Source organism: Pan paniscus, chromosome 9, assembly GCF_029289425.2.
Source record: "Pan paniscus chromosome 9, NHGRI_mPanPan1-v2.0_pri, whole genome shotgun sequence".
Taxonomy (NCBI): Eukaryota; Metazoa; Chordata; class Mammalia; order Primates; family Hominidae; genus Pan; species Pan paniscus.
Window position 1 is genome coordinate 122807189 of NC_073258.2, and position 27387 is coordinate 122834575.

The following is a 27387-nucleotide window of genomic DNA, read 5'->3' on the forward strand; positions in this document are numbered from 1 at the left end:
CAACTTTTTTCTCACCTCTGTGGGTTCTTCTCAGGCACAATCCTCCGTTGAGCTCAGAGGCTCTCCTTTTTCTCTCCCTTCCCTTTTCCTTTTCCTCTCAGAAAAGCTAGTCTGTCATCATCACACCTAGCTTCTCTCTCGCTCGCTCAACCTCTCTCCTTTTCTCTTTTACTATTAAAATATAATAATAATAATGGCCCTTTCGACATAGCAGCATGAAGTGGCTGCCTTTGAGAAGCACATTTAATCTTTACTGGCTCCCCTAGGCTTCAGTGAAGAAGGAGAAGGCAAGGGAAAAAAAAAAGGAGAGAGAGAAAAAAAGATTGTAAGGGAGGCTGCTGACGGACAGCAGGCATCAGGCACAAATCAGCGACAAGTTGAATTTTCCTAGACCACACTGCCCCCTTTCTTCTCGGCTTGCTCCCTGGGCTCCTGGAAAGCCTGAGTGTCTGGTTACAGGAGGCAACGGGTCTCTTTTTGCCAACCATGGTGCAGATTCCTCGCATGCCTGCTTAAATCTCTGGCAGAATGAGAAATCAATATCCCCCTCTAATCACCTTTAGCTCTTCGATGGCTTCCCCCCTTTTCTGAGAATCCACTTGGCTCCCTCGCCGCTCCCCCGCCCTGCCGGGCTCCTACATACAAAGCTTGCAGCCCTGTCATTTCTCACTTCCTTCCATATCTTGGAGACAAGCCTCTCTTCTAATATCCTCTCGCGCTTGCTCCCTCTCCTGTTGTAGTGTGTCTCATCCCTGACTTGCAGTGCTGGATGCACTAAGGCATCTCCCTGACTACTAATGAGGCCAAAAATACATCAGCAGGTCAGGGGGAAGGCCAGACACTGCATTATACAAATACAAAAAATTTCTCAGCCCGCAAGACCTAGAGATCAGGTATCACATTTTCGAAAAGGAAAAACAGGGAGGGAAAGAAGTGAGGAAGGGAGACCACAGTGCAGTTCTCTGCCTAACTGTTTCACATCCTAGGGGAATTTCAAGCACACATGCATGTATGAGTGCAGGTGATGGATTTTGTGAATCTTGGTGGCCTTTCTTTATGGACAGAAAGTCAACAATGCCCAAATATTTCTTTGCAATCAGCATTTAGCGGGATAAAAGAGCAATGATTCGGATCTACATTTAAGATATGTAGACTCTCTGTTCAGGCATGTGATGACTACAGAGCTAAAATTCCCTTTCCTTCCAGTGGCTGGGGTTTGCTCGTTGACTGTATTTGCCATATGTACTAATTTACCATCTATGTGCCCTTGGATTTTGAAATGAACTCATCAGTCACTGAAGCTCATCCTGACCCTTTGCTTTCACTGCAGGCATTTTCCTTATTCCCGAAGCATGTTTTTCTTCTTCAAATGTCTGACAGACACATATACACTTCATCGATCAGCCTCAAATTCCCCAATAATGACAAGTAATATTTCAGATGACAAAAAAAAAAAGAGGCACAAGAAAAAAGGAAGACATCCTAAGTTGATTGGGGGAGCATCTCCTCTCATTTCTGTTGGCACTCATTTTTAATGCTCTGCTCTGCTGTGATCCTTTAAGGCATGGATCTGCCGAAAATTAGGGTCTCTACCTATCTATATACACAGTGGGTATATTACCGTTCTAACCCAATTTTCCTGCCTAGAATCATGCAGACAACCGGCAGCGTGGTATTAAATATAATGTCAGATTCTGTAAATAGCAAGGAAAGGGAGAAAGGTATCTGAGGATGCAGGTTTCCTCCAAGTCAATATTTTTAAAAGATAGTTTCTTTGTGCTCAACTCACACATAATTGTGCTTTGTCTCTGACTGTGAGACCTGCAGAAGCATACCTAGATGCCAAGGAAAAGGAGAAAATGCACAAATAAGAAGAAGATACAGACAGAGGAAGAAGGGAGAGGAGAGAAGTAGAGAGGAAAGGCGAGGAGCGCATAACAGCTAAAGGCAAAACGAGAGTGTTGGATTTTTGTAATACTTTTTTTTTCTTTTTGTCGTTATTGGGAAGGAGAAAGAGGTGGTTGCCAGGAGTTGGTGACTAGGTTAGAATCTTTTTCAGATTTGGCTAACGGGGTGTTTTCACTAGACTGATGGAGAAAAAAGAAACACGCTAGAATAATCATGAAGGGTGGAGCTGTTAAAAAAAAAAAAAAGTCTTTGACTCACTGGGTGCCTCCCTGTACACCAAAATGAATCATTCCTAACCAGAATCATCAATTGTCTTAGTGTACTTCTATATGAAGGCCAGATTATGGGAATCATGTCACTGCACCCATCTTCAAAACGAAGGGTAAATAGAGGACGAGATTTCCCGAGACTCTTTTAAACCTCTCTATATTTGCAACAATAGTTCAGCATGATTTTCACATAATAAGCTAATTTGCTCTTGCTTGTATTCACTCTGCTTACAAAGATATACAAATATATAGCTTATGAAAGTTTTGCTATGAACACATCATTTTCTCTATACAACTCAGCGATGTCTTTGGAGGATACTTATTTCAAGCAGTTAACACCTGACCCCAATTTCTGTGGGTAATTAGTGAGCTAGATAACCACACAAAGTGGGTAATTATTTAGTACCCAAGGGTACGCTAGAAGTGGGTAGTGGCTTTGTTAACAAAAGCACATCTCTAATGATTGTATCTATGATGGGTGTTTTAAAAATACCAGTTACTATATCAAGTGAACCATGATAAATAAGTGAACTAGTTTGCTGTCCTTAGCATATACATATGTATCTTCTATCATGGGTAATAATATTTACCTCTCTTGTATGGAGTGTTGTGAAGATTAATTAGTTAACATCTGTAAGACTCTCAGAAGATGAAATATTGCTAGAGGCCTTCTAAATACAGTATTATTATTGTTATTATTACCTTGGCTAAAAATCCCAGAATGGGAGAAATGGAGAAGGTAAATGTTATTGTCTGGTCTATGTCTAAGTTTGCAAATATGCTGAGATCACAAACATAATGAGTTTGATTACGGGGAGTAGTTTCCTACCTGACAGAGTCTAACCCACACTGTAATAGAAAAGAAAGGCAGAAGGTATTTCATTGACAGCTGGCTCCGGTTGGATCTGAGGAACTGAACTGGGATAGAAGTGGAGAGGAAAGGGAGGAGCAGGAAGAAGGAGTCACTGATGGGCTGGGAGGAAGCCGAAATCTGCTGGACCACACCCTCCTTCCAAAGTCTTTCTATCCTTCTCTCTCACAAGCAGCAAATAAGCACAAAAACCCCCAAAGAAGATATCTATGCAAGTCCTGGGACAAATTCAGCATAATGACAATCTATCTGCCAGTTACATAGCATTGATTCTGGAGGAGAACCATCAGCACAAATTATTATAACAAATGCACATACATTTTAAAATATTACAATGTTGAGAATAGGCACACACAGATCAACCTCAGATAACTTTAACCCAGGTTATGAGCAGCGATGAAGAAGCAACTTTTTAATTGCTTTTATGACCCACTCTCGGGGGAGAAGGGGGTATTATTAATTTTTGCTGAGAAAGAAAGAAAATAAAAAAGAAAGGAAAGAAGAAAAAAAAGGAAAAGAAAATCCCATGCTTTCAGGGACCTAATTCTGGAGAACAACCAAGCCTTGAAAACAAACAACAACAACAACAAAAACTTACTGCTGCTTTCTCTGTAAATTGCCCATCTCCTTGAGCTGGCTGTCTGGCTCTGGCTGAGGCAGGACAGACAGAGGCCTCTTGGAATCCAAATCTTCAAGTAGGCTCACCACATTTTTTCTTTCAAAGCAAGGTTGTCCTGGGGATTAACCCTAGGAGTCTGGGAGATGCAAGCATGTGGGGAGGGTGAAGAAAAAGATGCAAAGATGTTGTATTCAGTCCAGTTGACGGCTTCCAGGGAATGGAAAAAGGAAAGGACCCCATGAGCCAGCCAACAGGTACCACTGCCGAAATCTCTGCTGGAGGATGGCCTTTGGAACACGTGCTTATGCTGTGATTGGAGGCCAGTGGTGTGATGAGCACCTTTTAAGAGTTTGGGAGCAGAGGGAAAATTTCTCCAAAAGCCACCCAAGCCAGGCTTCTGACCTGAAGCCCAGTACGTGTCACCCCCTCTCTGAGCTCAGAACTACAAAGGCTGACTGGCATTCTCCAACCCGCCCAGCTCCTTTCAAACCCACAGACTGTGCCAGACTGGCCCCACCTCCCACTGCAGCAAATGCTGTAGCCCCGCTCCATGCTGTGTTGTAAGGAGCCAGACTTCCGTTTTAATTGTCCTACCTGGCCGTCCCCTCTGCCACTACCCCTGGCTCTTGGTTCCTGGCATGGTTTCAAAGGCCCAATCAATGGCTTTCCCTCCCCCATCGGAGCTAGTTCTCCCTTTTCCAAATTTTGTCTCTTTCAAACTTAAATGTTTTTATGTCTTGTACTTTGTTTCATGTCTGGCCACCACCACCTCATTTCTTTGGCCACTCTCATTCTCTTGTTTGACACTTTTTTTTGCCATGTCTTGTCTCATATTAGGACTGAAAACCCAAACCAAAAGTCAGCTGCTAGCATCTTTCCCTTATCCTCCCCTGCATTACATTTAATGTATCTGACAATCCAATGGATCTCAAGGCATGTTCTAAAATCTCACCTAAAAAGAGTTGAAGCCAGCAGAGAGCAGGTGTGTATGTGTGTGTTAAATAACCTAACTATGTGAATGTAGCAGGAAAGGGCCTGATGCATGTGGGTAGAAGGAAGAACAGAAGAAAGGAATCTGGTATACTTAAAAACATTTAGGATAAAAGCAATGAAAGCTAATTGTGGCAAGAACTTACGGAGAAAATACCATACACAAACACACATACACACACACGCATGCACACACACACATATCTGTATCAAGCATCCATGCTGAGCAGTTAAGTCACAATACCCTAAGATTATCTGATTATCTGAAAAAGTATTTACCATACTGTGAATGGGACAGGCAGGGCCACATGGTTCTTCAGCTGAAAGCTAAATACAAAAGCCTTCTGGAATGGATTGGAAGAGGATGGCAAACTCCTATAAATCATCTGCCTCCCTCCACCCTTGTCTGGGCTTAGGGGTTAAGAACTGCTATAGCACCTCTCTTTTATTTCCATCATGATTTTAAGCTTCTTATTGCTATTCATTCTTTAAAATATTTGTGCCCTTAACCTTACTACTTAGATATTCATGGCTTTCATGTTGCAAGTCCGCTCTCTGTGACACTTCTAATACATATCATTGAAGGTCTTCTCTGTGTCAGACACAGGTAACTAATATCTCATTTGGTCCCCAAAACAGCCTTTAAAAGGTATCATCAGTATTTTACAGATGCAGAAAATAAGGTTTGAAATAGTTAGAATTGCCCAGCTCATGGGTGGCACGGCTAGGATTTGAACTCAGGTCTAATTCATGGTCTTTCCTTTGCATCAATATACTCTTTGACTCCTGTCCCAGTGTAAATGTCACTTTCTGCAGCTAGTCTCCTCAAACTAGTTTAGTTTCTTCTCCTATGTATTTTCCATAGCACCCTATACTTACACTATCTTAGCGTTCATTCATTCTTTTCATTTTGCTGATTTTATCTAGTCTGTCTAACAATGGGAAAACAGAGAGAGAAAGAGAGACAGAGGGAAAGAGAGACCATTCCCCTCCCTAAGGTAAGATGCCTATTACCTGTGTACTAAGCGGATCTAGTACATAATTACTGACTACTTAACTCTATGTCAGACACTGTGCTGGACAGTGAAATTTCTTTAGCCGGAGGGCAGGAAGTGATGCTGTAGTACTGGCATCATCTGTGTACTTTGCTACTCCATCTCCCAACTCTAAGGTCACAAAGACAGAGGCTGTGACAAGGTCTCTCTGTATCCACAGTACATGGCATAGCACCTGTTACACAGCAGGAGCTCAACAAATCGTTTCAGAATACATTTTTATGCTAAGATGGCTTTGATTGTAACATTTTGAGAAAGCAATATTCATGCCTAAATAACCCTTAAAAAGGCTTAATAAAATGCCACATAAACGTGGCATTTAATAAATGGTGGATTGCAACCTTATTTTCTAAGACTGTACTCTGGCTGAGGTCCCACTTATAGTCATGTTTGTGTTTCTGAAAACCAGAAAATTGGTCTGTTTAATTCATCCTATACGTTCTGAAGTCATGCTGTTTCTGTTTCAAGCCAGTTAAGCTCTGTCTGAAATCTCTCCAATCGGTAGAGCAGGAGGTCATGTCAAGTGATAAACTGTCCAGGGTGGCGTGGCTGTGAAGGACTATTTTGGGCTACATGTGAGGAGGGAGAGCTCTTACACTTTAGAGTGTGTGGCTAAATCCAGATCTGAGATAAGCAACACAGCTCAGGGTGCCCTCATTTCAGAAAAAGAGGTTGAGAAGATAGAAATGGTTCATGATCATATGACCTAAATGACTCTAGGGTTTCATAATGTATATTCTGAGGAAAGATTAGGCAATTCTTTATTTTGCCTAAGGAAAGAATATTTAAGTATGTATAATGGCTACCCTTGGCAGGCTAGCTTCTATCCTATTCTTTATCTGAGCAGTTCTTGTCTCCGAATAGAGTTAAGCCGGGGAATATCATGGACTCCATTCTGTTTTCCACTAGCATTGACTGACTTTTGTTACAAATATGTTACTATCTGTACTAGGCTGGGATAATATTCATTATGTTAACCTAGAACACAGTTTCTAAAACTGTATCCTTTGGGGCATTGCTGGCATTTCTCAAGGCAAAGCTGGATGGGTACACATCATTCTACTCTAAATGTACTTAAGATAAAGACGATCTAAATTCCCTCAGCAAGAGTCTTTCACTAACTGGCAAAAATATTTCTTACTACTCATCATAGGAAGAGGAAGAAGAAGAGGAAGTGGAAGTTAGTCCTGTTGGTCAGTAAAGCCCTTTTCCTAAAGCAATGAGGCTCTAGACCAGTAGGGGGCAGTGTTTGGTACAGGCACTCTATAGCTCAAGTGGTCTCAAAGGGAATCATCTGGCAGATTTTATACCCGAAATCCACATCGTCTCCAAGTGTCAGGCTAAGTAGTGTCAGGCAAAATACTTGGATTTTTGCCTAGTTAAAAAAAATGCTTTCATTAGTATCTTAGGATATTAGGGGAAAAGTCAATGCTGAGCTAATCCTTCAGTATATATTTAGTGATATTTATTGATATGAATATATAAAATAATTCTGTTGCCTCCTTGTACCTCATTGGTTGAGTTTCAGAGGACTTTTCCTGGCTTCCATCCTAACTCCATAGAAGAGCTGGTGCTTATCTGATGGGCCCAGGTGGTTTGTGAAGCTCTCTGGAAGGTAATCTATGGCCTATTGATTGCACTGGGGCCCAACTCTACCAATTTGTAGGAAGTACATTTTAGCAGCCTTTGGGTTTTAGGAAGGTGAAGGAGAAAAGCTTCTGTCTAACAATGGGAAAACAGAGAGAAAGAGAGACAGAGGGAAAGAGAGACCATTCCCCTCCCTAAGGTGAGATGCCTATTACCTGTGCACTAAGCGGATTGAGTCTGACATTATAAAAGTCATTATTCTTGGCTAGAGGATGTCATCTAAGAGCCAAATGCTATTTCAGTCTAGGTTCCCTGCCATTCAGTCATTAGGTTTAGGCTGGCAAGCAAAGAGGGATATTTTTCGCCCCTGGAACTTTTGAAGATTGCGATTGTAAGGCCAAGAACCTAGAGATGATATTCAAGCAAGGATACAGACCAGGGATTTGTTCTGGAGTTGTTTGTATTGTTTTGAAACGGCTACGGATAGCCTGGTGGTTGGGAGGGAAAGAAAAGAGGTGGAGGAAGAGTAAAGAGACATCTTATTGATGCCTAGGAACCATGGCATTAATAGGACTGGATTTGAGACTGTTCTCATCTCAAATCAGTCTTACTGATGCCATGGTTCCTAGGGATATCTTTGTTGACCAAATTAATGCTCTTTTGAAGATAGGGCTCCTTTTGTAGTACTCACCACCTCTGGATCTCTAAGTATTTTCCAATACATAGGCAAGAAGTAGATAGGGCAATGATTCACCACTAAGTAGAATTAGATTGTCTTAGGTTGGTGCAAAATTAATTGTGGTTTTTACCATAAAAATTTATGGTAAATTTTTATAACTTTTGCACCAAATTTTATAACTTTATAACTTTTGCACCAAACCTAGTAATTCAGATTTCAGGGTTTCCAGTCATATTCCCAATATTGCTGTTCAACTTTTTATTAATGTTTAAAAAGTCACACTTCTTTACTTTCAGACTTCAGATTTTTACATTTTTTAAGCTACTAAGATTCTAAAGGCTTAGGATAAGGAGAGGGAGAAGCAAATATTTTTATATCATGATTCCTGTTTCATAGTTGGGAACTGAGGCAATTAATGACTAAATACTTTTCCTAAGAAGGTTGTTATAGCACCAAGAATAGAATCTAGGTCTTTCATTCAATCTAGCCGCTGTGAGGAAAAATGAGCTAATATGTATGAACTGCCTCAAAATCATTCAAAAAGTGGGTTTGTGTAAATCTGAGGTGTTGTTAATAATAATCATACCCTGTGCATCTTGGTTCCCTCATAATTAACTGATGACAGCGCAGAAAGGAAGAGCTTCAACAAGATGCGATTAGTTTACCTGAGCATTTGTAAAATAGATAAGTGTGTCAAAAGTGCTGAGTGTGCAGAAGTAAAATTAAAGGAATACAGAAACATATTTTGAGACATATTTTTGGGTCCAAGGTGCAGCAGTAGTATCAGAATTCCCACTGAGATTTAAACAGAGAGCAATGAGTAGGGGGCACTCTGCAGAAGCCAAGAAATATTTTAAAGGTGGAAACTGCTACCTCAGAGACTTTAAATTCGGCACATTCTACACTTCTCAAGGAGTCTCCCTGACACAAATAGCAGTGACATGAATACCACAGGAACTATGTCGAAGGGAGCCAGGCTCACCTTCTGGGGTCTGCTGCTTTCCCCTTCGTGAAAATCCATCGCATGTTCCAATCCAGGTCAGCACTGAGCAAACCAACTACAGTTTGCAACCAACCTGCACTCCAAAATCTGGGGGAGGTAGGTAAATATTTTTCACATTCTTAAGCCTTTATTTTTGCTCTTAATTTTTATTTTGAGTCAGAATCTTGTTCTGTTACCCAGGTTGGAGTGCAGTGGCATGATCATGGCTCACTGCAGCCTCAAACTCCCTGGCTCACGCAATCCTCCTGCCTCAGCCTGCCAAGTAGCTGGGACTATAGGCATGCACCACCATGCTCAGCGAATGTTTTTACTTTTTGTAGAGATAGGGTCTCACTACTTTGCCCAGGCTGGTTTTAAACCCCTGGCCTCAAACTATCTTAAGGTCTTGGTTTCCTAAAGTGCTGGGATTACCAGTGCGAGCCACCGCACCCAGCCAAGCCTTTAAACATTCACTGTGATATTATGACTACCTAGCCCAGTTCTGGACTGTTTGATTTACGGGCTTATGGGTCTATATGCTTAACTGTGCATGATACTTACACGTACTGAATGAGGACATGTGTTCATTTTGATTCTACTAATGCTTACCACTATGTCTGCTGCATAATAGGTGATTTACAAATGATTGTTTATTCTGCACTCTTCTGGAAATTTAATATAATCTAGGTTGTAGCATTATGGAGCACAGACCAATCAACAGATTGAACTCACAAAAGGAATCTTTAATTGATGATTTGCCTTTCCTGTCATGAGTTGAATTACTCAAAATACACATCTTATAATTTATGGAAAAGTAAGAAAAGTTCCAAGGTAAGAAAGGAAAAAACATAGTTTGAAAATAAAAAGAACATCTGGTTGTTGTTTAGATTCTGTTTAGAATGTGAACAGTGATTTGGGTGCTTCTAATAAATAGTTAGGAGTCTACCTGTCAATGTCTTTTAATGTTATTTTTATTCCTTCTAGAGATGAGGTCTCACTGCCCAGGTTTGAGTGCAGTGGCATGATCCCAGCTCACTGCAGCCTCGAAGTCCTGGGCTCAAGTGATCCTCCTGCCTCAGTCTCCTAAGTAGCTGGGACTACAGGTGAGCACCATCATGTCTGTCTATTAATGCGTTTTTAAAAACAAAGTAAACAGATAAAACAGATTGGAGAACCAAACTACAGGAGGAAATAACTGATGACCAGCATGTTCACCTCAATTACTCTACATATGCATATATCTCTGAGCCCCAATGCCTTGCTTTCCACAGAGCAGTAAGAATTATTTGAAGTACCGGTAAATTAGCCTTGTTAAGGAAATTCATGAAGAACTGGTGAAGTAGCTAGTCTGGCGGTGGGCATGGAAGGAAGGGAAGAATTCGACATGTTATTTCTCTTCTGCTAAAAACAGGGAGTGTTTGGGAGGCCGAGGCGGGTGGATCACCTGAGGTCAGGAGTTCGAGACCAGCCTGGCCATCATGGCAAAACCCCGTCTCTACTAAAAAATACAAAAATTAGCTGGGTGCGATAGCAGGTGCCTGTAATCCCACCTACTCGGGAGGCTGAGGCAGGAGAATCCCTTGAACCTGGGAGGCGGAGGTTGCAGTGAGCCGAGATTGTGCCACTGCACTCCAGCCTGGCAGACAGAGCAAGATTCTGTCTCAAAAAAACAAAACAAAACAAAAACAACAACAACCAAAAAAAAAAAAAAAAAAACAGGGAGCGCTTAACCTAGAAAATGCCAATGCATAGAATGAACTTCTCTGCCCTGATAATAAAGGGGGCAGGGGAATAAAAGTAGAAGAATTATCACATGATCTACTCAGTATTCTTTGTCTGCCTTCAGTGATCTCAGTCTCCCCTTCCTCAGCACCCCATCAGCACTGTAAGCACACCATGCACAGGACATGTTGCACTATGATTGTAATTAAGACACGGAGAGATATATTTCCCTGTATCTCTAGCCCATTATAGAATGACTGGCACACAGTAAGCTCTCAGTAAATGTGGAATATAAAATGAGTGGGTCAATGTGAAGATAAGATTTAAGAGCTATAAGATGAAGTGCAAGCACAACCATGTCCAAAATAAGGAAAAGTGAGAGCTCAATTAGATCTAGATTCTGGGCTGGGTCTAATGGGACAGGAAGGGGTAAAAAAGAGTGTTCAGTATGAATCTTCCATCCTTCATGAAGATGCTAAAGTCCTGCCACTGAGTTATGTACACAGAGTTGGAATCTGGCCCTGGGGAAAACCAAAGGATGACATATCCTTGTCTGGTCTGCTTACTTCGACTTCATTTTCTATTTCTGGTTATAGTGGTCCCAAGACACACGACCCAATGGAAGGAATATAGAACTGCAAGTTAAGAGACATAGGTTCTCCACTTAGCTTTGTCACAGTGACCTTGGACAAGACATTTCACCTCTCAGATCCTTAGCTGCCTCAACTATAAAACGAGAGGATTACACTAGATGAATTTTCAAGTTCCCTCCAGGGAAATTCTAGAATTGCATAGTTCCTCTCTCTGTCTAGATTCCATTCTCTTACAAGAATATTTTCTTAACAGCTACGATTTAGATGGAATTTGGATTTAGAAAATAAATACAGCATCTTAGCTGATGTTGAAAAAAATAGAGTCTGAATATACACAATGGGAGAAGAGAGATGTGAAGAGTCTCAGCATGGTGAAATTCATCATAGCAGATTGGGTCATGAAAAGGGGATTCCCATTTAGCTATCTACACATCTCCCGATGCTTGATGGAACAAAGAAAATTTGACAAGGTTTTTGGGCAACAAGAAAGCATGTTGTTGTGAAGGGACAAGAATTATTCATCCCATTTCATAGAAAGGAAAACTGAAGCCCAGAAAAGATAGATAACTCATTCAAGACCACACTGTGATGGCGAAGCCAACTTCCCACCCAATTATGTTGTCTGAATTTGTCAACAAAGAAATCACCACTGCTTCCAATGAGCATGGTGCCACAGCCCAATAAAACTGGGCAGCCCCAGAGCCAGCTTCAGTCTCATGACCTCTGCTGCAATCAGACCTGCTCAAAATTTCTGTAATGTTTATTGCTAGAAAAAGTAACTGCATGAATGACCCATAGAGGCTCCTTAGAAAATTTCCTGCGGTCAAGATGCTTTCGCTGGCCTTGGGTCAAGAAATCCAGTTTCCATTCCATTGTCTGTCACTTGGGGCTCTTGCCTATTAATTTCCTTCTCTAGTAATCAAAAAACTTTTGAGAGAAACTTATAAAATGTAAAACGATCCCAGATCAATATATATGAAATATTATTCGAAGAGTTTTGTCTGGCGTTACCAATTATCTGAAGAAATTATTATTATCTACTTTTTAAATCACACAAAGACACACACGCACACATATATATAATACATATAATTTATATTTAAATGTTTATAATAGTGTATATACACACACATAGACACCGTTCTTATAAAAATTATATATATGTGCATGTGTATGTATGTATAATGTGTGTGTGTGTATATATATGTCTATATGTATATGATAGATAAGTATGTATTTATATCTCTTCCAGTCTAGCTGGGAAATCTGTTTCAAAATCAACTGCTGCTCTCTTCTCGGACTTGATATATAGCCAAGCAAGCCATTCTCGATTAACACTGCTCCCTCCTGGGGAAAGTCACAGAATAACTTTATTGATTTCTCTTTACCCTTCTCCACATTTCTCTGCTGAAATGTTGTCTTAACTCTTCAATGCAAAAGCAAAAGGAAGTGAAAATGAAAAGAAAGAGCTTTGCTTCTTTAGGGCAATGTTAATTATATTTTTCTTACTTCCTAAACAAAATTTTCTTCGAACAACAGGATATCCATGAAGGATCTCTATATGGTAAAGAAAAGAGAGGATGACATACTTCCCATGGTTTCTAGACAGCAGATTTCTTTACGCTGAAACCTGTGCTTTACCCACAATGCTGGACTCAGAACTACACGAACCTAAGCGTATTCTCTTATGATTTGGCCAGCCATCTTTGAGAACCGCTAAGACAATTTGGCAAACAGTCCTTCCACTGTTTTCCAACACACTAGAATATAAGGAAAGTTTGTTTCTTGCCAGTTTTTTCTACCTCAAAAGATCCCAGCATGATTAAGTTTTTGCCTTTTCTTTCTCTTTCTCTTTTCTTTCTTCTACAGAAAATTCTTTACTTTAACAGCTTCAGGATCACTGATGCAATTTAGGAGTTTCTCCGATGCAATTGAGAAATGCAAAAGGGAGGTTCTACAGGCAGGGTCTTTTCTGCCTGGAGCTTTTAAGATTACTGAGGAAAAATAACTCAGATCCTCACTCTTTCTCTCCTCCCAGCTTCTGAGCTGCCCTGCGGGCTCAGTTCTCACTGTGGGTAGGTATGGGTCAGGGTAGTGGAAAGAAAGCAGAGAAGGGGACACTAGAATAGCTTAAAGTAAAAGCTCTAAAACACCTTTTCCATTTCCTTTTCCTTTTTTCCCCACAGATTTAGTTCTACTCACTCTAATAACAGAGTTCATAAAAAATTACTGGAATTTCTATTTCTTTCAGTTCCACAGGTTTTTTTGTTTTTTTGTTTTTTGTAAAGGGAAAGAAAGGTTAGACTTATTTACAACACAATGACAATCTCTGATTCTTCACTTTAAGCAAATAAAGACGCCTAGTGAAATAAATGGATTGTGTTATTTAAAATTGAAAGCTTATGTGAACCACCACTCAGAAACATGCTTAAAAAATACAGAAAGAAAATGAAAACCCTGTGACTACACAAGATTATTCTGATGCCAAATGCTGAGTGTACAACTAAGTAGAGTAATTGTTAATAATATGACAAGTACCTACTTCCAATGTACAAATGAAATACACTCAAAACTGCAAAGGACAGTGGCACTGTACGCTGCCCTAAGGTTTACCATCACATAGCTTTTTGTTTTTTCATGAATTTGCAAGATTTGTTTTAATTAAATGCCATTTACTTTTAACTAGCCAGTTTATCCTTTTTAAAAATTTTATTGTTTCTCTGCACAATTTGAACCAAATTTGGAAAAGTTATGGGTAAAAGTGGGTAGAAAAGACTGTTAAGAATTGGGTCTTATTGAAATCAAGTTTCCTTCTGTGTTGTGCAGCCTGAATAATGGGCGAAATCTGTCCTAATATCTTGCTGCATCTGTCCTAACTCACTCCTTTTACAGGGCCTCAGCAGAGGAATTGCATAACAATGTAACTTGTATCCTGGTTACATAGAAGGTCTCTGAAGCACATGTCCAGGAACATTCCGCTTCATGGCAGAGGAGCCAAGATTGTACCTTGTAAGAGAAAGCACTGTTTCCTTAGGCAACATAGGTTCTTTGTTGGAACCCAAGAGCGCCTCCAGTGGCAGGCATGCTTTTGCCTCTGGATAAATGGAACTGCCAGAGGCTCGCTCTATCCATCCTGTGTAGAGCACACACTCAGATTCTAGGATCTCAAAGAAATGTATTTCCCGGCCCTCTATAGGCAACAAAGTCACCACAATTTGAAGCTATTATGGAACAAGGTCCAAAATTTAACTTCCATTCGCTTTATTCAGCAAGTTTTTATAAGGCAGATCTCATATGGACTATGCTTTGCCTAAGCACGGTGTTAGATGGGAAGAAAAAAGTGGTGGGATCCTTCCTCCTCTTCCTTTCTTCCCAGCTCCTACTATTCATGGAATTTCCCTTGATTTCAAGTGGCTACTCACCAAAATCCTCAACTGAAAACAGCTTCCAAGGGGTCATGTACTTATTCAATTCTCTTCTCTCTTTTCTCCAAACACAACATCATCTGACCAAGGTTTGCATGCATAAGCATTGCTAATTAACGATAAGTCTCCACAATGTCCTCCTCTCAGTAAGTTTGACACACAGACCTCAGCGAAGCTGTATGTACTGCCTAAAAGTAGGAAAGATCCCCACGTTGATTTCTGAATTGTAAAAGGCAGGGATACGTTTTGGACTTCTTGTCCCTTACTGTGAACAGACCTAAGAGTACTTACTTTATTTTTTAGAAAGAACCCGGAGCTGCTGATGCCTGAGGGAGTCGTTTCAACAGAGACTAGAATGTCGAGAGAGAAAATTGATCCAGCTCTCTTGTCTGGTGCTTATAAAACATGAAAGTATCACCCTCGCCATGGCAGACCACAGGGAATGATCAGTGTGAATTGTTAAGTCCTCTTCTCAGCGATGCTTGCAAGCAATTTCCCTGGGGAAGCAACAAGTTCCTGACCACAGTGTTGTACACAAATAAATAAACAAAATGCTATTACTTTTTGTTCTTCACATTGGGAAAAGTTCAGAAACATCTTGTTTCAATTGATGGGCTGGAATTACAGAAACATTTTAATTTTGTCTTTCCTTGCTAGTTCTGTGCCTGAGATGTATTGGTAAAATGGAACATGAGTCACATTTCTAATTGGGAAAAGCCTGGTAATCATGGGCAACCCAGATCTGGGTGACTTACAGAGTATTTTTGTGTTGAGAGAGAAAAGACACTAAAAGTAGAAGTTTCTTACTTAGCAGCAGCAGAGAGGCTATAAGATTGAGTCTGGTGTTTCACATGGCCTGTATCATGGTATAATAAGAAGGAATGTGTCTTGCACAAATTAGCCTATAGACCTTTCTAATCAGGACCAATATGTGACATATACAAAGGCAAGATCAGCTGTAAGGAAGGATTCACTCCTTTACCACCAAGCCATGGAGATTGCTTGAGTCATCATGGCCTTGGTCTCTTGATTTCCCTTATGTTATTTGAGTAGAAACTCAGGCACCAATGATGCCCCCAATTAACCATAACCATAATGGTAGCATCCAACACCATTTTTTAAAAAGTCAGGGTTGTAGACAAAAGACTGATGTAGACCAGTGGAGAAGACAAGAGGGAGTTATGCAGCCTACTCTGAGAGCAAAGTCTGGTTTGGATCTTCTCTGCTACTTCTGTACATTTCATGCTAGAGGCAGAACAAGTATCCAGGGAACACTTTGGAACTTTCCTAAATTTACAGAAGGGCCTGTAACATTCAATTAGGGGGAACACAGAATGTTCTACTCTAGCAAAATTTATAGGTAGTATAAGAAATTCCATCAAGTGTCTTGTGGAAAACTGAATGCATAAAAGTAAAACTGAGACCAAGGATGTGGATAATGGGATCATTCAATACAGATTTCAAACCAAAGTCTGCTGCTTAATAACTCTGAACTTGGGCAGAGTACTTAACCTTACTGAACATCAGATTCTTTATTTGTAAAATGGGGACCATAATATCTTCTTTGCTCAATTATTTGGGGGATTAATGAGGAAAGGAATATAAATTATCACACGATCTGGTATATAGTAAGCACTTTGCAATGTTTTTTTCCTCTCTTTATTGATGAATGCTTTCCAGATTTCTATTTGGCCTCTTCTCTTTGAGTTTATAGAATACTAATTTTCTGTACTTTGTGGCAAATCTATTCAATTTAACAGTTTTTAAAATTTATTATAATGTGAGACATGGAATATGAAGAATAAATAATGCATACCATTTTATAAAAGAGACTCATAATCTACTGAGAAAGCTAGAAACATGCTGGGTCACTATACATTAGACAAGGTTAAGTAGAATAATTTGGTTATTTAAACATTTGGGAGAAGGGGTAATCTAATTATATGCCAGGCACCATACAAGGTGGCAAAGACCCAAAGATGTATAATTATTGAACTCCAGGGCCCTTAATTTTTTTTCTTTTTCTTTTTTTCTTCTTCTGTTTGTTTTGTTTTGTTTTGTTTTGTTTTGTTTTTTATACAAGAGTCTTGCTCTTGTTACCCAGGCTGGAGGGCAGTGGCGCAATCTCAGCTCACCGCAACCTCTGCTTCCCAGGTTCAAGTGATTCTCCTGCCTCAGCCTCCTGAGTAGCTGGGATTACAGGCACCCGCCACCATGCCCAGCTAATTTGTGTATTTTTAGTAGAGACAAGGTTTTACCATGTTGGCCAGGCTGGTCTTGAACTCCTGATCTCAAGTGATCCACCTGCCACGGCCTCCCAAAGTGCAAGGATTACAGGTGTGAGCCACCACGCCCGGCCTAGGCCCTTAATTTAGTACAGGAAGAGACATGTGAACAAACTTCAACAGAAGATGGAGAGAACAAATGATACTGAGTAAAGAAGTAACTCGAAGGACAAGAAATCACTTTTGTTGGTAGTGTCAGGGAAGGTTTCACAGAGGAGAAAATATCTAGGCTAGATATACAAAAATAACTAGGTTAGTAACTTAGATAAAATGGACAAATTCATTGAAAAATACAACCTACTAAAACTGACACAGATATAACGGAAAACCTAAATAGCACTATATTTATTAGGGTAATTCAATTCTTTATCTAGACCTTTCCACACAGAAAATTTTAGCTTCAAATGGTATCACTGGAGATTTGAATCAAAATATTCAAGTACAAAATGACACTAGTCTTATAAAATTCTTCAAAAAATAGAGGAACAGGCAATTCTTGACAACTTATTTTTTTTTTTATCAAATCAGGCAAAAAAGTTACATAACAATTATAAACCAATATTCTGCATGAGCATAGAGGCAAAAATCCTTAACAAGATTTTAATCAAATCTAACAACATAGAAAAAATACATCCTGGCCGGGCGCAGTGGCTCACGCCTGTAATCCCAGCACTTTGGGAGGCCAGGGTGGGCAGATCACAAGCTCAGGAGTTCGAGACCAGCCTGGCCAACATGGTGAAACCCCATCTCTACTAAAAATACAAAAATTAGCCGGGATGGTGGCGCATGCCTGTAGTCCCAGCTACTCGGGAGGCTGAGGCAGTAGAATTGCTTGAACCCAGGAAGCAGAGGTTGCAGTGAGCTGAGATCACACCACTGCACTCCAGCCTGGGCGACAGATCAAGACTCTGTCTCAATAAAAAAGAAAAAAGAAAAAAGAAATACAGCCTGACCAACTAGGGTTTATTCCAGGAATGTAATTTTGGTTTGATACTCAAAAATCAATCAACATACTTGATATTATCAATAAAATAAATGAGAAAACGTATATCATTATTTCAATACATGAAGAAAAACTTTGATAAAATTCAACGTCTATTGATGATTTATAAATAAAAAACCCACCTCTCAGCGTATCAGGAACAGAGAGGAATTTTCTCAATCTGATAAAGAACATTCTACAAAAAAATATATTGTTATCTTCATACTCAATGGTGAACTATAATATAATTTTCCCCTAAGATTGAGAACCAAGCAAAGACACCTGCTCTTACCACTTCTATTCAGCATTGCTCTAGCTATCTTAGTCATTGTAACGAAGCAAAAAAAAAAAAAAAAAAAAAAGAGAAAAGCATAAATAGAAAAAGAAGTAAAACTGCCTCTATTTGTAAGCAGCATAATTGTTCATGTAACCAGAACATCTTAAGGGAATCTACATAACAATGACTAGAGCTAATAACTGCATTTAGTAAAATACCAAAATACAGGATTAATACACACAAGTCAATTATATTTTTAAATACTAACAGCAAATAAAGGGAAATAAAACTTAAAAATCCACTTATCATTATAAAACATAAAACACTCAGAAATAAATTTTCAAAAATATTAATGTAGTGAGTTGCATTGGTTCCCCCAAAAGATATGTCTACCTGGAACTTAGAATGTGATCTTTTTTTGGGAATAAAATGTTTTTGCGCATGTAATTAAGGTAAAGGTCTTATCTTGAATAAGGATGGGCCCTAAATCTAATGACACTGTTCCTATAGGAGACAGAAAAGGAGACACTGAAATGCAGAAGAAGAAGATCATGTGAACATGTGAAGCGAGAGGCAAAGATTGTAGTGATGTGCCTACAAGCTGAGGAATGTCAAGGATTGCTGACAACACCAGAAGTTAGGAGAGAGGCATGGAATAGATTCTCCCTCAGAGCTTCCAGAAAGAATCAGCCCAGCCCACACTTTGATTTTGGACTTTTGGCTTCTTAAACTAAGGAATAAATTTCTGTTGTTTTTAAACAACCCATATTGTAGTAATTTGTTACAATAGCCCTAAGGAACTAATAAAATGTATGAGACCTTTGCAGTGAAAATGTCAAACTATTGCTGGGGGAAGTTTTAAAAGGTCTGAAGAAATGCAGAGATATACCAGGCTCATAGACTGAAAGACTCCAGTATTATTAAGATGTTAATTCTTCTCAAATTGGGCCATAAATTCAAAGCAATCCCAATCAAAATTTCAGCATATATTTTTGCTGTTGTTGAAGAAATGGACAAGCTAATTCTAAAATTTGCATGGAAACACAGTTTCCAGAATTTTCAAAGTAATTCAAAAAGAATGGAGGATTTATACTACTTTATTGCAAGATTCACTATATAGGCACAATAACAAAGACAGTGTGGTGTTAAAGAGAGAATAGACAAGCAGATCAATGGAACAGAAAAGAGTCAAAAATAGACCCACACTTACATGGTCAATGGATTTTTTTTTTGGACAAAAATGCCAAGGAAACTCAATGGGGGTGGAGGGAAGTCATTTCAACAAATGGTGTTAGAACAATTAAATGACTATATTGAAAAGAATTAATCCTGATCCTTACCTGATACCATACACAAAAATTAACTCAAGTTAATAATGAACATTGATGTAAAAGCTAAAGTTCTAAATCCTTTAGAGAAAAACATAGAAGAAAATCTTCACAACTTTGAGGATAGGCAAAGATAACAAAGATAAGATACAAAAACAAAGAACTATAAGGAAAAAAATGGTAAATTGGACTTGCTGAAAATTTAAAACTTTTGCCCTTTGAAAGTCACTACTAAGAAAAAATACACAACAGGAATTGAGAGAAAATATTTGTAATACATACAATATGACAGACATATTTTGTATATATAAAGCTCTCTTAAAACTCAATAATAAGATAAATAGCATACTAAAAAAGAAAAAGATTCAGACAAACACTTCACAGAAGAAGATCTACAAATGCTCAATACATACATAAAAAGATCCTCAAAATCATTAGCCATCAGGGAAATGAAAATTAAAGTCACAATGAGAAATGACTACACACCTATTCCAGTGACTAAGATAGAATAGACTGACAACTGAAAGTTGAAGATACTGGAACTCACATATGATCTTATGGGAACATAAAATGGTAAACAATTTTGGACAACTGGCAGTTCCTTACAAAATTAAATATACATGTAACACATGACCCAATAATCCTAACTCCTAGAGTTTACTAAAGAGAAATGAAAATATATGTACACAGAAAGACTTGTACACAAATGTTGATAGCATATGAAAAAACTGGAAACAACCCAATGTCCACCAACTGGTGAATGGATAAACAAACCACGATATATCCACACTACAATGAAATATTACTCAGCAATAAAAAGGAACAAACTACTTACACATGCAACAACATGGATGAGTCTCAAAACTGGTATTCTGAATGAAAGAAACCAGACACAAAAGAGTACATACTGTTTCACTCCATTTATACAGAACTATAGAAAATGCATACAAATGTATGGAGACAAAAATCAGATCAGTGCTTACCTAGGGCCAGAGCTGGAGGGAGAGATGGACTGCAAAGGATCTCAAGGACACTTTTGGAGATGATGAAGATGGTCTGTGTTTTGATTGGTGGTGGTCTTACGGATGTAAGCCCTGTTAAAACTCATCAACTGTATACTTTAAATAAATGCAGTTTTTTGCATATGAATTATATATCAGACCTCACGTGAGCTTTATAATTTCTCCATCTTCCACTGTACACTAGCAAATAACTCTTCATGACAATCCAGAGAGGGATCTGGATTGCTTTTTAATTTATGTTAGTAAACAAATTTGTATATTCTAGATTAGGGATGAGCAATCTACATCCTTGAGTCAAATCCAGCCTGCTCTGTGTTTTATTGGAATACAGTCATGCTCATTTGTTTACTCTTCTCTATCGTTGCTTTGTTCACTGTGATAGCCAAGTTGAGTAGTTGCAACAGAGAACATATGGCCCGCAAAGCCTGAAATATTTACTCTTTGGCCCATCACAGATAAAGTTTGGTGGCCCTTATTATAGATAATAAAAAGTTAGATGTGTACATGGTAATATTTGCATCAATGTTATGTCAGAAAAAGGAGAATCTGCTTACAAGAATGAGTAAGAATGGCACATTGGACTTAAAAAAATCCATGTCCATCAATATGAATCAACAACAAAAAAATGAAAAGAGAAAGAATCAAATATATTTAGCCTTTGGGTCCTCAAACCACCTTGTATTAATCAACGCTGTTATAGCCAAAAGCTTTAGAGAGACTAAGGTGAAACTTTTTAAAAAGAGCAAGGAAATACCTTATGAATTCAGCCAAAAATGTCTTGCTGAATTTCCCTTTCTCGGTCATGAAATAAATGGAATCAACTGTCATTTCTATTCACGAGGCAAAATCTGTATCTCAGTTTGGTGAACAGTTACTTATCAAACTATGCTCAATGCCCAATTTCCTTCAAATATAATAAAATCCCCTCAGTTAAGGGTGGGGAGGGGACAATGTGTGATAGTGGAAAGAGCTATGTCTTTGGGGAAAAAAAGCTCAGCGCTGGATCCTGGCGCTACCATTATGAATAATTGTGTGATGTTGGGCAAGCTGCTCAAAACCATGGCTTCCTCATCTGTAAAATGGAAATAACATTTCCTCATTTATGGGGTTGTTGGGAAGTTTAAATGTGGAATGAAACAAAACCCCAAACACAAAGTAGCCAATCCATAAATAGCATGTCTCCCCTTCCCCATCACCATTGCAATGGCAATCTTATTATTTAAGATGAATTTCATCTCAACATCCCAAGGTGATATTGACTGTTACTGCTCTAGAAAGTATTTTTAAGGTGTTTATTTGGGGGAAGAGACTGATTAATTTCTAAATTTGGCTTTAATTCAATTTTTACATAAATATATCATCTTTGTCTCTTCCTAGAGAAGCATGTTGTGCTTCTATGTGTTGTGAAATACCTGCTATGTTTTCCTAATAACTCTATATCCCCTATACTGATTATGCAAGCATTTGCAAAAGTAATTTAAAAACCATTTGCTTGGGAGGAAAAAAAGCTTTCTCAAAAGTTTTTTTCTTTTTGTGGTGTTATCAGAATCCTTTTTAAAATTGAATGCTCTCATCTTTCTTGAAACAATTTTTCTAAGATAAGAGAAAGACTTTTCAAATACTGCAAGTCACTTCATAATTTTATGGAAGAAATTGCGCAATGAACTTAGAAATATTAGGTTCAGTTTCAGCATGCCCCTTAAGTAGGATCAATGATGAGCAAATCTTTGTATCTGTGTTCTTGTCTCACTGAGGAGCAGAATTTGTCTTTGGACCTCTCTGTGGCTATGAAAATCCGAAAGCCCTAGAGCCACTTGTGCCAGCAAACAGCATAACATCTCCCATCCCTAAGAGTGATTTTCAGCTTTGCTTGTTAATATATCCACATTTATCACCTGCCTTTAGAATTTGGAAACCTATCTACTTGCTTAGACTTGTTCCTCTCTTGTAAATTACTCCTCTGTAGGTGCACTTTAATTTGCTGCCACCAAACCCCTCTTGCTTAATTAAACTACAAGTCTTGTTCCTTCTAAACAGCCCTGGCCTGTTGTTATCCATATCCCAGCATGACATTGAACCCTTGGTCCTTCCTGGGTTCTAGTTTAACCATGTATGAAATGGGAATGTTGTGTTCTTGGGCACTCTGCACAAATGTACTAAAGACAGATAAAAGGAGATACAAACGCTACTCTAATTTTCCAGAAGAACAGATTTTCTTATTGCTGACATTACTAAAGGTAATCTGAATGGTGGTTTTAATCAACAATTTCTTTTTTAAATTAATTTTATTTTAAGTTCAGGGATATATGTGCAGGACATGCAGGTTTGTTAGAGGTAAACATGGGTTGCTGCACCTATCAACCCATCACCTAGATATTAAGCCCCACATGTATTAGCTATTTACCCTGATGCTCACCCTCCCCCTGCCCCCCCACTGCCCTGACAGGCCCCAGTGTGTGTTGCTCCCCTCCCTGTGTCCATGTGTTCTTACTGTTCGGCTCCCACTTATAAATAACATGCGGTGTTTGGTTTTCTGTTCCTGTGTTAGTTTGCTGAGAATAATGGCTTCAAGCTCCAGCCATGTCCTTGCAGAGAACATAATCTTGTTCCTTTTTATGGCTACATAGTATTTCATGTGTATATGTACAACATTTTCTTTATCCAGTCTATCATTGATGGGCATTTGGGTTGATTCCATGTCTTTGCTATTGTGAATAGTGCTGCAGTGAACATATGCGTGCATGTATCTATAATAGAATGATTTATATTTCTTTGGGTGTATGACCAGTAATGAGATTGCTGGGTCAAATGATATTTCTGGTTCTAGGTCTTTGAGAAATCACTACACTGTCTTCCACAATGGTTGAACTAATTTACATTCCCACCAACAGTGTAAAAGCATTCCTATTTCTCCACAGCCTTATTAGCATCTGTTGTTTCTTGACTTTTTAATAATCACCATTCTGACTGGCATGAGATGGTATCTCATTGTGGTTTTGATTTCCATTTCTCTAATGATCAGTGATGTTGAGATTTTTTTCACGTGTTTCTTGGCCACATAAATGTCTTCTTTTGAGAAGCATCTGTGCTCATCCTTTGCCCACTTTTTAATGGGGTTGTAATCAAACCATTTCTATAACATTTCAAAATAGTCAATCTAGAAGTTATCATAATTTTTAAATCTTACTATATTTTCTTTAAAATAGCAAGTGGCATGGAGAAAGGAGAGTATCTATATGAACACACCCAGAAGAATCTAAAAATAGAAAAGAAAGAAAAAAAAGCTACATATTGCTGGACACATGAAAAGCCCACCTGACTACTGATAAGGACTCACAAGCAACCATCAAGAAGCTTAACACAAAACCGGAAGCAGTGAGCCAATCATGGCATGTCTTAATCTTTCAGTAATAAAAGTTGCGATTTTCAAAGTGACTCTTTCTCTTTTCTGTCTCTATCCAGAGTGGTGTGCCTAGCCTCCTCTGCAGTGCTTGGCTCTCCTGAGCACCATGCTGGGACTTACTGGGGATAGCACTTTTTAGAAGCACTGAATACGACAGTATTCCCAGTTAGTGAAATGAAAACCATTTATCTCTGGTTTAAGAAAGTGGCCTGCTGTGAAATTAACAAAATATTGTATGTGTTTGTGTATATTTTGAATAAGGCACTCAAGATTGGTGTAGAATGTCTTTATTTTCATAACGTCATGTTAAGCTAATTTTGTTTTTGAGACAGGGTCTCACTCTGTCGCCCAGGCTGAAGTACAGTGGCACGAACACAGCTCACTGCAGCCTCGACCTCTTAGGCTTAAGTGATCCTCTTGTCTCAGCCCCCCAGGTAGCTGAGACTTTAGGCATGTGCCACCATGCCTGGCTAATTCTTTATATTTTTTTGTAGAAATGGAAGTCTCACTATGTTTTCCAGAATGGTCTCAAACTCCTGGGCTCAAGCGATCCTCCCGCCTCAGACTCCCAAAGTACTGGGATTATAAGCATGAGCCACCATGCCCAGCCCTAAATTATTATCTTATCAGATTGATTATAGAAAAGTCTCCACTTTTCAGATATGAGACTTTGCTTTCTATCCCTAAATTAATTTGTGACCTAATCTACAATAGTGTAAATACAGCAACATGGCAACATGCCCTCCCTTACCCAGAGGTCAGTGTTTCTTCAACCTCAACTTCCCAGAGTCCAGCCTAGAATGCAGAAGTGAGCAAATGAAACACTTTAAACACTCGAAGTAGCATCTGAGAGTCTCCACCATACAGTGACGACTTTCTCTTTATAGCCCCACTCAGAATTGGAAACTGACTCATTTCATTTACAATTTATGACAATCTTGGTTAACTTTTTCCCCTGGCCCAAAGATGTTTTGGAGTAACAAACTACAAGTGAATTGGGAGAGCAGCTGGGAGCAGGCACAAGAAGAGCAGAAAAAAGCAACTGCCAACAGCTCAATACAAAATACAGACTGAAAGGCAAAAAGCAGACAAACACTTTTGAGAGTGCAGAATTCAACAATGTCAGTTCATAACAGTGACCCGTAGCCACCCAGTGCATTAGGCGCAGAAAATTTGTATAGAGACTGAAAAGGCAGAAGTTGTTGTGATGCCTGGGTAGGTAAGCTCGTTTTTATAAAAATTTACTTATATGGGGATTTCATTCCTTAATAAAATAGGATAGCTGAGGCACTGCTAATGTAATTGAAGAGGGGCTCATTTCAGCACTTTTATTTGGTCATTTTTACATTATTTTCTGTTGAGTTCTTGCATGAAGGGTCTATGTGCCCAGAGAGGGCAGGCCCATGTGGGTTTTGCCCATGCGTCTATACTTTGCATAAACACAATGAGGTGCTTAATGAATGTCTGGTGATGATGATGATCAAGAGCTTAATAACAGGGTCTTCTCTAAAGGCTGATTAATGGGGCTTCAAGTTAATATCTTTTCATTCTCTCCTTGCACTCATATTTTTGGTGTGTGTATGGGAGTGGGGGGTAGAAGGACTATAAATTGTGTATCCATTGGAAAAAATGTAGAAAGGCTATTGTAGATAGCTTTTACAAAATACTTGCTGGTGGTGAAATAAGATGTCCAAAATTGTATTCCTATGACACATTCCATTATTTGGATATATTTTATTTAGCCAAACTCCATTTCCAAGATTGTATAATCATACTTGCTATTTACAACATCTGAAATGGATCTGCAAAGTTAAGTGATCTTTGGTTCAATCAATGAATTATCTTGCAATAGACCTATGTGCTAGAAAACCAAGTGGTACTGACAGCTACGGTGATCCTACAGTTCTGCCATGCCACACACAGGCCATTTAATTTTCTACTTGAATATAGCAGGTGGTAATTCTTCAGTCACCCGCTCTCATCTACCAGTTAGTTTAACTTTTTTTTTTTTTTGAAACGGAGTCTCGCTTTGTCGCCCAGGCTGGAGTGCAGTGGCGCGATCTCGGCTCACTGCAAGCTCCGCCTCCCGGATTCACGCCATTCTCCTGCCTCAGCCTCCCGAGTAGCTGGGACTACAGGCGCCCGCCGCCATGCTTGGCTAATTTTTTGTAATTTTTTTTTTAGTAGAGATGGGGTTTCACCGTGTTAGCCAGGATGGTCTCGATCTCCTGACCTCGTGATCCGCCCGCCTCGGCCTCCCAAAGTGCTGGGATTACAGGCGTGAGCCACTGCGCCTGGCCCAGTTAGTTTAACTCTTATTACCATTAAGTCAAGCATAAAAACAATAAAACTAACCCTGCCCTAAATAGGATCCACTCACCAGTTTCCTTGTTGCCATCCACTGTGCCATCATTTTTCCAGATTTAATGTGCGGGAAGTCATCTTAGATCTGCCCCTCCTGCAGCCTCCTCAAATCCATTTTTAGTGACAACGTTCTATAGCTCTTCTGAGTCACATGTGTCTTTTATCTCTCCACTTTTCACTATTGTCTTTGTCTAAGCTCTTAGGCTTCTTACCTCTTGGATAACTTCAGCAGCTTCCTGACTAGCTACCCCCTCTCTGGTTACTTCCTTCTCCAGTCCACCTAGAATTTCATTAACAGGATAATTTGCTTTAAATTCTGCTTTCAATTTGTCATGCCCTAAGCCCAAAATCTTCACTGGAAACTTATATCATTTCATATTTATGAGTCCATAAATATGAGAAAAACTCCGTAAGCAGGAAAACATTATAGACTTGCCATCGTCACAGTAACGACTCTTCCTGGATGTGACATAATGTGACCCATCTTCCCCAAAGTATAACCTGATTTGAAGCTGTTTACCAACATGCCACATTGGGCCCTGGTTAGGTCAGGCTTATCACTGTCAGTGAGCACATCCTATTCTTCCTGCACCACTCTTCCCTCCAGGGGCTGAATAAAAGTACAGGCAGGAGTTTTTTATATTGTGAAATGACCAGACCTACATGGTTTGCCCAAGAGCTCTGTTCTTGACCCCCGTCTTGTTTATTTTATTAAAGCCTTGGATGAAAATAGATTACATTCTTATCAAATTTGCAGATATTGAAAATGGGGGGGGAAACAAAAGCTATGCCAGATGACAAGATCAAAGCTCAAAGAGAACTCCAACAAGAGGTCAAAATGAAGAGCACCAAATGTGACATAAATAAATACATTTTGAATGTTAGATTCAAAGCTCCAACTGAACTAGGTGGGGGAAGACTCCGTACAACTATTATTCTAAAAAATTCTCAGGAGAGAAGGTCAGGATGAGGGTGAGAGGGCATGGCTTATTTACAAGGAAAAGATGAACAAAGTCAAGTGTTTTG

General features: G+C 39.2%; 1 protein-coding gene across 1 annotated transcript in view; it reads right to left on the bottom strand.

Annotated features, from left to right (window-relative positions):
* Window positions 1-26894, bottom strand: part of BLID (BH3-like motif containing, cell death inducer) — a 99840-nt gene extending 72946 nt beyond the window's left edge. The window contains 4 exon segments of the mRNA XM_063608330.1: window positions 16-14220; window positions 14223-14496; window positions 26574-26641; window positions 26798-26894. Coding sequence (XP_063464400.1) covers window positions 14162-14220; window positions 14223-14496; window positions 26574-26641; window positions 26798-26894 — 498 coding nt within the window. The 3' untranslated portion in view covers window positions 16-14161.
* Window positions 26895-27387: the final 493 nt, after the last annotated feature.